The sequence below is a fragment of the Sinocyclocheilus grahami genome, unplaced genomic scaffold, assembly GCF_001515645.1.
Source record: "Sinocyclocheilus grahami isolate Dianchi unplaced genomic scaffold, SAMN03320097.WGS_v1.1 scaffold56.1, whole genome shotgun sequence".
NCBI lineage: Eukaryota > Metazoa > Chordata > Actinopteri > Cypriniformes > Cyprinidae > Sinocyclocheilus > Sinocyclocheilus grahami.
The window spans coordinates 354,098-366,114 of record NW_015505235.1 but is presented as its reverse complement, the minus strand read 5'-3'; the positions used below and the strand labels follow the sequence as shown (position 1 = coordinate 366,114).

Genomic DNA, 12,017 nt, shown 5'->3' with positions numbered 1-12,017 from the left:
TAGAATAGCATTATATGCTTAAACATTAAGATTTGTACTCGTGGAAATTACTAAAGTAATCAAACCTGTTCATTAGAAGGGGGTGTCCCAATACTTTTGGCATTATAGTGTATATTGAAGATGACTCCAATAGACATTGAGCTGAGGTGTCTGTGTGTCTGTGTGTCTGTGTGTCTGTGTGTCTGTGTGTCTGTGTGTGTGTGTGTGTGTGTGTGTGTGTGTGTGTGTGTGCAGACGGAGCCCCCCAGCCAAAAACACGTCCAGATCCAGAAGGAGTTGTGGAGGATTCAGGATGTGATCGAGGCCCTGAACAAGAACAAACCCAAGAGAAACGCAGAACCCAGTGAGAGAACAAGAAAAACACACTCCACACTGATATTATCTGACTGATAATCAACAACACTTCACTAACAGACATGAGCAACAGTAATGACACTTTCTTCAGATTTCTACTTGTTCTGCCAATGTTTCTATTGGCCTCAGCATGAAAATTATCATTTTAAAAATCTTTTTATAATCTGTAGATGTTCATGTTATTTAAGAGTTATTTTACAATTTTTATACTTTATATATGTTTATGTATTTGTATTATTTATTAACATGTATTTTTCATGCACCTTTTTCTTCATTAATAATTTACAATAACACAAGACAAAAATATATTTTTAAAACTATTTCCAATTTCCATTTTATAATTCTATATTTAGTTTTATACTTTAATGTGTGTATTTTTAAATCTGTACATTTGCATGTATTAAAATGTATGTTTGAATTATTATTGTACTTTTTATATGCATCATATATTTTTTCATAAAAAAATTCTTTACAGTAATTTTCAATAATAACACAAGACAAAAAGTATACCATTTTAAACCTTTTTCCCATTTCCATTTAATAATTCTGTATTTAGATTTATACTTTAAAATGTCTGAATTTAAAACTATACATTTTAATATAAAGATTTATTTTACAATTATCATTTTCACATGTATTTTTAATACATTTTGTCATGAAAATGTATCTTTACAATACTTTCCAATGATACCTCAAACAAAATTTGTAAACCTTTTTTCCATTTCCATTTTATAACTCTATATTTATACTTCAAAATGTCTTATTTTAATTCATGCATTTTCATATATTAAGATTTATTTTGCAATTATTATCGTTTTTACATGTTTTTTAATTTGCCGGCTATTTAGCAGTTATTATTAGTTATATTAATATTATTTATATACTGTTATAGTATTTATTAACAATTTAATTTAAATTTTAGTTTAAATTGTATTATTTGTTTACATTTTTGTCATTTTTATTAGTCTGTTCATTTTTTTATATCACAGTTTACCTTGAATTGATTTTTTATTTAAACTATAGTTTTAGTGATAAGTATTAAAACGCATTTTAGTTAGTTGTCAGGGTTTTTCATCTTATATTTATTTATTATTTAATTCCAGCTTTATTTCAATTAACTGAAACCGTAGTTTTCATTTTAGTTAAGAAAAGCAACACTAGCAGCCATGAATTCATAAAGATTTTACCCTCCACCTCCTGTATTTGTAGGTTTTCCTGGCGCAAACCCCCTGTCAAACCTGCATAAAAGTGAAGTAAGTGGTTATTCCCGACCTCATGATAATGTTTGTGTAATTGTTTAAACGAGTGCACGGACACACACTTCAATTCCAGAGAGAATCATGATGCATTCCGAAAATCTCCGAATCGATCCACGATTCGCGATGCATCGATTTATTGTCCCAGCCCTAACACATAGACAGACACACACTAGCGATCCTCAGCACGAGTTGACCTGTATTGTGCTGCTGTGGTTGGTTGTTGGCCGTGACTGTGGGTTGTGTGTAGGAGTCAGACTCAGTGCCTCCGCGTCCTCCTCTCCCGTACTCTTATGAGGGGGGAGACCGGCCTCCTCATGCGCCTCGCACCACCCCTCACCGGCCCGAGGACCGCAAGGCCGCCCAGCGCAACGGCGCCCACAGCGTAAGACGCAGCTGTGACCCCCTCGCCCATCCCATCCCATCTTCATTAACCCATCGCCATCGCTTCAGAAACCCAGCGTCAGTTTGCTTTTGAGATTAGATTGTGTTTGTTAGCGATCTGCCATTCTCAGATGAAAAAAACACATCCGCTTTGCGTTTATTCCCCATTATCTCAGCCTCATCAGTGGATATTCAGTTATTTCTGCCTGATTTTTTTAGTTTTTTCCTGACCAACTATACATCATTTAACGTCATAAACATTTTCTGACAGATTTTTTAAAAATCTGTATTCATTTTTACTGACCACCTATACATTATTTAACATCTTTCAGCCTGATTTCTTTCCAATTTTTGTACATTTTTCCTGACCACCTATACATCATTTAATGTCATAAACAATTTCACACAGATTTTTTCCCCAGTTATTATGTAATCAATTTATACTGACCCCATTTACATTAACACTGTAAACAATTTCAGACAGTTTTTTTTTCAATTTTTATTTATTTTCTTTTTAAATTTGTATACATTTTTACTGACCACCCGTATATAATGTAACATCTTAAATAATTTCAGCCTGATTTCTTTCGAATTTTTATGTTAATTTTTGCTGACCACTTGTACAGAATTTAAAATCATTAACAATTTCTGACAGATATATATATTTTTTTTTTCAATTTTGACTGACCACCTATGCTTTGTTTAACATTCTGAATAATTTTTGCCTGATTTCTTTCAAATTTTTACTGACTACCTATACATGATTTAACATCTTACACAATTTCTGGCTGATTTTTTCCCCAATTTTTGTTTTTAATTTATACTGACCACCTATACATTATTTAACTTTGTCAAATAAATAAATACATTAAAAAATAAAACCACTACCTATACTTTAGGTTATTCAGTGTTATTAAAATAAATAAATGAAGTATATTTTAATAATAATAATACCAATAAGAGCAGCCATTAAACATTTCTAAATGAAATAAATTATTATTTCTATTTTATTTAGCCTATTTGAAATATTAAATTGCATAAATTATGTGCCTGCATTATGTCAGTCGCCTACTCTTTAGATACCAGCTTTTGAAGGAATATTTCACCCTAAAAAAGCCATTTGTGTCATTATTTACTCATCCTCATATCACTACAAGCTTGTATAGTGCTATTTTTCCTTTTTCCTCTGTAATGAAGAAATAGTTCACCGTTTTCATTTTGGGCAGAATATTCATGTTAAAAAACAAATTTTTCAAAAAGCCATTTGGGTTGACTTGGTTTTTATTTCAAGTGTTTTTTTGCTTTTTAACCTCTTGGTTTTTACAAACATTCATCCTTGAGCGCTTCCTGTAAGACATCCAGTAGATCAGCAGCATCGCGTAGGTTTTGTAGCTCATCCTTTGTGAGGCTTAGTTTGTTTTTTGTTCCCATTTTAATATGTAATCCATGATCATAACCTTCACCTAATGCCAGCAGAATGGGTAAATCATGTGTAAACGGGTGAAATCTCTGCTCTCAGGGGCCCGATTACAGACTGTATAAGAGCGAGCCGGAGCTCACCACCGTAGCCGAGGTCGACGAGAGCAACGGCGAAGACAAATCTGAGCAGACAGCAGAGAAAGAGCTGCCCGGTGTCACCAAAGGTGCCTGACAAACACATCAAACATAACTCTTTATCACTTCTATCTCTGCATATATCACTTAAAGTCCTAAAGGTGTTCCTGCTGGCCGCTGATCTCTCTCTGTCTCTGTGTGTCAGGTGTAGTGTACCCCGTCGGAGTGGTCAGTCCCAGGACTAAATCACCCATGCCTGAATCCTCCACCATCGCCTCTTATGTCACCTTGAGGAAGAGCAAGAAACCTGATCCCAGAACAGTAAGGATGCAGTTTATTCTGTAGACCACATACTGCTTTACAAATCATGTTTAATAGAATGTAATGTAGATTTTCTGAGGAAAAATGTGAATTGTGTTTGACTTTGCAAAACAAATGGTTGTGCTGGTTGGTTAAATTCTTCTGGTTAGATTTGGCTTAACACAGACTAATAAACATTTGAAACAATAATATGCTGTGCTGGTGGCATGACTTTAGCTTCCAGTTATCATCTGAGAAATAAAAAGGTTATTTTGCATTTTAGATTCAATTTTATGTATTTTTAATATAACATAAGTTAATAAATTAGTTTTTATAGTTGTGTATATTTTAATAAATGAATATATCATATAAAATATTCATGTATATATAATTAATTTTTTTAAGTTAATACTTGATAATTTTTTATAATATTAGCTTTAATAATATATTTTATATTATTTTTAATATACATTTTTGTACTAGTTTTTGTAATATTTTGTGTTAATATACGAATATATAATCTAAAATACATCCTAATGCATCCAATTTAAATATGCGTGTGTATACATTTCATATTATTCAATGTATTCAATTATATATATATATATATAATTTAATAATACACATACATATATATGTATGTTTACACACACACACACACACACACACATATATATATATATATATATATATATATTAATGAAAATACTATATTATATAATAATATTTCTATGATAATTATACATTAAAAATTATTTTGCTTAATATAGAATTTTTGTATTTTACATGAATATTTGTTTAATACGTATGTGTTTGTTTATGCATATATATATATAATATACACATTTTGCTTTAATATATAATTTTTGCTTATTTTATATTAACATTTGTTAAGTATATGCATTTGTGTATGCATGTACAGTGTAATATGCGTGTGTTTAGTCCCAGCCGCAGGACCGTCCGCGCAGTGCGGTTGAGCACATGAGCAGCGCTGTAGAGGTGGGCCGAACACGCATGAGCGTGGAGGAGCAGATGGAGCGAATCAGGAGGCACCAGCAGGGGGCGCTGCGTGAACGAAGACGAGAGGACGGATCGCTGTCCCGCAGCCTCTCCTTCACCAAAGACAACCCCTACTACACCCTACAGGTACCAGAGTTTATGTGCTTAAAAATACACTGGCCAGCTTGTAATTTCTGCATTTTAAACATGAGATACACTATATTGCCAAAAGTATTGGGACACCTCCTTCTAATGAACAGGTTTGACTACTTCAGTCATTTCCATGAGCACAAATCTTAACGTTTAAGCATATAATGATATTCCAGGGAATTGTGTGCTTCTAATTTTATAGCAACAGTTTAGACAGGATGCTTTTCTCTTCTAACATGACAGTGCCTCTGTGTATAAGGCAAGGTTCAAAAAGAAATGATTGATTGAGTCAGTGTGGAAGAACTTGACCGGTCTGCAGAAAGCCAGCTGGACACCTCCGGAGTGACTTTAAATGCAGACCTTGAGCCAGAAACTCATCACTAAACACCTGTGACTTGTACATATGGGTACAGTCATTTTAGACACTTCCAAAACTGTGACAACAAAGATGGAAACATAACTCATGTATTTAAAAATTGTATTTCTATCTCTGTTGCAACAGTTTTGGAAGTGTCTAAAATGACTGCACCCATATGTACAAGTCACAAGTGTTTTTTTTTTAAATACATGAATTATGTTTCCATCTTTGTTGCCACAGTTTTGGAAGTGTCATGTTAGAACAGAAAAGCGTCCTGTCTAAACTGTTGCTATAAAATTAGAAGCACACAATTCCCTGGAATATCATTATATGCTTAAACGTTAAGATTTGTGCTCATGGAAATGACTGAAGTAGTCAAACCTGTTCATTAGAAGGAGGTGTCCCAATACTTTTGGCAATATAGTGTATGTTGTTATTGGCTGGGAATTTTGTTGCCTCCTGTTGCTGTTTTACTTGGAGGACAGAAATATGGCACAGTAAACCTGTTATATATATGACAATAAACCTGTTAGTTGACTGTATCATCTGAGGTTTTTAAATGCTCGGCCATGACCTACACTGTCTCACATGAGTGAAGCAGCTCAGACTACCAAAGGACATGAATACATCAATAACGGACCATCGTGTCACATTCCCATCATGCCTCTGGTCCTGAGGGCTCCTCCTCTCATAAACCTGCTCTGTCCGGTTCAAAGCCATGAGTCACTGTGCTGCTGATGATTCCCCACAGCGCTGCACTTTGCAGTTTTCCGGTTCGCTTCGCTGTGTTCCTGCCAGGCTTTAGAATGGATGTCTGTGAACGTCTCCAGCGTTTCTTGCTTATCGCTTCCTCTTCTGTTCCCTCAGATGCGTAAGAAGAGCCCGGTGATCTCTCCAGATGAGCAGGACGACCGCAGAGACACGTCGCCTGAGGAGCAACCACAGCTGACGACCAAACCGACCGATGCAGAAGAAAACTGCAAGAATACTGAAGATGTGGAATCTGGAAATGCCTTGGAGAACAAGGTACATATTCATACACACAAACAAACATTTCCAAGAACAGCTGTCCTGGAAAAACTTGAAGTATGATATTAATATGTAATTTACAATTTACAATATATACTGTATATATACATATTGAGAGAAAGAATTATATATATATATATATATTACTACTAAAGTTTGCCTAGGGTTGTTATAGTTAACTAAAACATAAACATAAAATAATCATTAACTAAAAAAAATAATAATAATAACTTTAACTTTATTTTATTCCAGCCAGTTGCTAAGGAAACATTTCTCAAATTTATTTAGTTTACCTTTGTGTAGCAAAATACAGTAACTAAAACTGAAATAAATAAATGATTAAAGACTATATGGGCATTTAAAAAAAAAAAAAGTATAATAAAAATGTCAAAGGCGCACAACAAAATGACTAAAACTGTAAGAAAAAATATGGAAAATGTTACAACCTAATTAAAGCTATGAATAAAAAACATCTTAATGATACTAAAATAACACTGCTAAAAGAAACAGTTGATCATGGTCATAAAGCAAAATATTACATTTATTATATATAATATTCTGGTTGGGTTAGGTCAAGCTTTATAATATTATTATTATGTGTTATATGTGCCAATTTTTATTAATGCATATTGATATTGCATTGGTATTAAAACTGGGATCAAGAATGGTGAACTATTATTGGCACTGGTATCGTGACCACCCTTACATTAATTATTTCATTTATATTATTTATATATTTAACATAAATACATATCATCAAATATGTAAATATCCCTCACTAGTCATTTAGGGAGCAGTGATGGCGTTTGTGTATTTGATGTGTTTGTGTCTGTGCTCAGGAGAAAGCGGCCTTGTCCCGATCGGCCTCCATTAAAGAGTCTCTTCTGAAGGCTGCGGGTCCTAAACCGGTGCTGAACGAGGACCAATCAGAGCCCAAACACACGAGTCAGCTGGAGTACCGCAGGACTCTGGCCACTCAGAACAGGTACAAACCGCTTCACACTGATCTGAACACACACACACACACTCTCGCTCACTCAGGACTGACCACTCTCCACTGTGTGTGTCAGCGTACAGACGGCCGTCATGGTGCGCGTGGGCACTGAGGAAGACGAGGAGGAAGAGGAGGAGGATGAGAAGCCCTCTAGTCAAGAGCAGGACGTGTCGTATGAGCTGAGCAACAGCAAACACAGCACACTGATGTCAGGTGGGCACTGAAGATGAGCTCTCTTCTCCATTAAACTGCCTTCAGAACATTTGAAAGACCTTCTCCTTACTGCTCTGTGTATCTGAAACTGGAACCACTAACACTATTTGGATTTGCATTTGAAACTTTTTAGTGAATAATATATTAATTTGTATATTTATTTATATGTTCATTTATTTATGAAATTATATATGTATTAACTCTATATTAATTTATATATGTATATATTTAAACATCTATATATTTGTAACTTACATTCATTTATTTATGAAATTATATATTCATTGACATATTTAACATTTTAAATATAACTGTGTATCTGAAACTGGAACCACTAACACTAAACCTGTTATGTATTTGAGTGTTTTATAACTTTTTGATTTTAGCGAATCAAAAAAACATTAAGCACGACTATGTATTTTTGATTCACTAAAAAGAATCGTTCAAAAGAGTCAGTTGAAAGTCATTTGATAGACTTTATTTAATGCCCTGCTTGAACGTGTCAGTGTGATTAACCAGCTTGTCTGTCTGTCTGTATTTATATATATATATATATATATATATACTTTTTTTCCCCATATGTATCAATTTTATTCAGAGGCCCAAACTGAGCAAAAATATATTTGGTGGCGATCCTGATATTTCTATCGACAATATAAACATTGTTTATGATTTGTATTACTTGCATGAACACATACCTTTTAATTGCTGTTCTGTGGAACGGAGAGGATTTTAATTAGTTTTTGTCAGGAAGTGAAGTCAAACACAAAGCCAATTTGTGTTACTTAATGAAAACATAACTCAGGTGTTATGATGTAAATATAAAAAGGACTGCATTATTTAACTGCTAAAAATTCTTCTCGACTGCATGAAGATTGCATTTGTTTTGCACAGCAGTATGAAGTTCACAAAGAAATGTCAGGGTCACATTTCACTCCAAAATCAAAAGAAAAACATCAGTTGTATTTTACATAACGAAAATGCTTTTGGGGCAGTTAAGGTTTATGTTCCAGCTTACCTTTTATTTTTCTATGGCTGAGATATATTTAACTAGAGAGACGAGTACAGAGTATTAGAGTTTTAAGAGGAGTATTCCAGAGGTCGGCTTTAGTTTGAGGAGAACAGCACACGAGGAGTGAGCGTTTAAAACAGTTGATCAAGCAATAAGCAGGGTTTGGTGTTCAACTTCGATGTATAAACTGTAAAGTTCATGATGTATATACTGTACACCATACAATGAGCAGAGCAGAGACGCAGAAGAGGTTATGTATCAGAGTCAATATGCAAATGTTCATATTTCATCTGTTTTATATCATGTGAAATAAATGTTGATGTTCTTATATATATATATATATAAATATGAAAAGCGTTCGATTCCTTTTTTCTGTCTGATGAATATTACTGAATTTAAAAATGTACATACTTTAGTTCATTTTTATTAAAAAAATATGTACATGTATACATTATTATACATGCATTTTCTGTACATTTTCTTTTTTATTTTATTTTAAAAATTACATATACATTATATATTTTCTTAAATATGAAATGTAGATATAATATGCAATGTTTAGCTTAAAATTAATACAACTTTTTGTTTAGCAAAATTAGAAAACGATTCATTAAAATATCTATACAATTCTATATAAATGATATATCATTTTTACCTACAAGTCAAAAATGTTATTTTGTTATATAAAGTATGTGCTTTAGGGCATACTGTGTGTGTAAACATTTTTATTAACTATCTAATAAAAATGGGGGAATTATTTTATTAAGATAATATTGTGAAGTACATGTTAAAATATATATTAAAATTATAAACTTTTAATATAAAATTATTAAAAATGATACATTTTATGTAAAACAAAAGAAAATTATTTTAAAAATTATATTAGAATGTACTTTATTTTATTTAATATATTTTATTTTGATTAACTTAATTTTATAATTATATTATTATATATAAAAATGAGTGTGTGTGTGTGTGTGTGTGTGTACACCTGTATATATTATATATAAATATGAAAAGCGTTCGATTCCTTTTTTCTGTCTGATGAATATTACTGAATTTAAAAATGTACATACTTTAGTTCATTTTTATTAAAAAAATATGTACATGTATACATTATTATACATGCATTTTCTGTACATTTTCTTTTTTATTTTATTTTAAAAATTACATATACATTATATATTTTCTTAAATATGAAATGTAGATATAATATGCAATGTTTAGCTTAAAATTAATACAACTTTTTGTTTAGCAAAATTAGAAAACGATTCATTAAAATATCTATACAATTCTATATAAATGATATATCATTTTTACCTACAAGTCAAAAATGTTATTTTGTTATATAAAGTATGTGCTTTAGGGCATACTGTGTGTGTAAACATTTTTATTAACTATCTAATAAAAATGGGGGAATTATTTTATTAAGATAATATTGTGAAGTACATGTTAAAATATATATTAAAATTATAAACTTTTAATATAAAATTATTAAAAATGATACATTTTATGTAAAACAAAAGAAAATTATTTTAAAAATTATATTAGAATGTACTTTATTTTATTTAATATATTTTATTTTGATTAACTTAATTTTATAATTATATTATTATATATAAAAATGAGTGTGTGTGTGTGTGTGTGTGTGTGTGTGTGTACACCTGTATATATATCCTGGTGGGGACTTGAACCTGAATACACACAGACTCATGGGGAACAAGCTTGTAAATCACACAGAATTAAGTTTTTTGAAAATCTAAAAATGCAGAAAGTCTCCTGTGAGGGGTAGGTTTAGGGGTAGGGTTGGTGTAGGGCAATAGAAAATACAGTTTGTACAGTATAAAAACCATTACGCCTATGGAGAGTCCCCACAAGGATAGCTGACCAGACGTGTGTGTGCGTGTGTGTTCATTATATGATCTCAGAGGCTTTACAGAGAACACTCTCCCAAAACTATACAATTAAATACAGGACAAAAACAGGCTTTTGGAATTTAGTACTTCCATTTATATTAACGTACGAAGCGGAAGATCTTGAGTCCATTACGCGGCGAATTAGGAGTTTTGTCACCATCTGCTGACTCGATGCAGTACTGCAACAGTGTCGCGCCCCCCGCCGCTCATATCGTGTAAAACCCACGAATCATTTCTCATAAACGATCATATAATTTTCAGTGTTTCATAAATGTGAAAATATCAATGTAATAAAATGCGTATTTATTATTTGTCCCTCAAAATGCTCCAAACACAGTTCGTGCGTGCTCTGGGTTTTGGTTCCGGTGTGTAAATCCCATAATCCGGAACCTGCCGCCATCTAGTGGTGCTTTCCAGCAAGAGACGTTTAAATGTCAGAAAGGTTCATCTGACTCATTATATTTCTAGATGAGTCTGGAAACCCCCCACCTGAGACAGACGAGAGAAGCTGCAGATACCAGTTTCTAACCCAGCATTAAGACCGGAATCAGAGGAAAACCTGTGGGCTAAATACAGTAACTCGCTTTCACCAAACCACCGCCACTTTCTGCGTATCACGGGTTTTATTAGTGTTTTTATTACTAAGTAATACATCAAATACACCTCACATTTGTTATATTTGTTAGAATAAAATGCAACAATATTATACAAATGTTTTCATTAAATGTCACGTGGTGTAACCATCAAGTACAGAAACCGTGATTACATGAGAATCTACAACCTAAACATTATTTGAAATAATTTTCCCAAAACAATATATATATATATATATATGATGTTTTTAAAATATATATATACATCATATTTAACAGGTAGAATCAATTTATTGTGTTTTAGGAAATAATAAGAATAATAATGTTAAACGTCTTTTAATAAATGTTTTTACACCACTTAGATTTTTTTTAAGTACATTACCTGTTTCAAAGTATCTCAAGTATGAATTAATAATGCTATACTAATTTAAATGATTCATCTTTTATTTCGGTCAGATTTTCGAAAAAACTTTCAAATAACTAAAGAATTTCATATTATCTACATTGATTTTTACAGTGGTTTATAACACTACTTTTATTGTAATTTACTTCTTAAAGAAGTGGAAATAAATTAATATTAAATGCATTGTATGGGTCAAAATGATTGATTTTTCTTTTACGCCAAAAATCATTAGGATATTAAGTAGAGATCATGTTCCATGAAGATATTTTGTAAAGTCCTGCCATAAATATATTAAAACTTAATTTTTGATTAGTAATATGCATTGCTAAGAACTTCATTTGGACAACTTTAAAGATGATTTTCTCAACATTTAGATTTTTTTGCACTCTCAGATTCCAGATATTCAAATAGTTGCATCTCAGCTAAATACTGTCCTTTCCTAACACACCATGCATCCATGGAAAGCTTATTTATTCAGCTTTCAGATGATGTATAAATCTCA

At 32.1% G+C, this 12,017-nt stretch overlaps 1 protein-coding gene across 1 annotated transcript in view; it reads left to right on the top strand.

Annotated features, from left to right (window-relative positions):
- LOC107584023 (pleckstrin homology domain-containing family A member 5-like) overlaps positions 1-7,715 on the top strand; it is a 164,891-nt gene extending 157,176 nt beyond the window's left edge. Inside the window, exons 20-28 of the mRNA XM_016270428.1 lie at positions 235-343; positions 1,564-1,607; positions 1,861-1,995; positions 3,514-3,637; positions 3,754-3,869; positions 4,791-4,994; positions 6,223-6,381; positions 7,224-7,369; positions 7,455-7,715. Of these exons, the coding sequence (XP_016125914.1) occupies positions 235-343; positions 1,564-1,607; positions 1,861-1,995; positions 3,514-3,637; positions 3,754-3,869; positions 4,791-4,994; positions 6,223-6,381; positions 7,224-7,369; positions 7,455-7,602 (1,185 nt within the window). The 3' untranslated portion in view covers positions 7,603-7,715. The remainder of the gene's footprint in view (positions 1-234; positions 344-1,563; positions 1,608-1,860; positions 1,996-3,513; positions 3,638-3,753; positions 3,870-4,790; positions 4,995-6,222; positions 6,382-7,223; positions 7,370-7,454) is intronic.
- Positions 7,716-12,017: the final 4,302 nt, after the last annotated feature.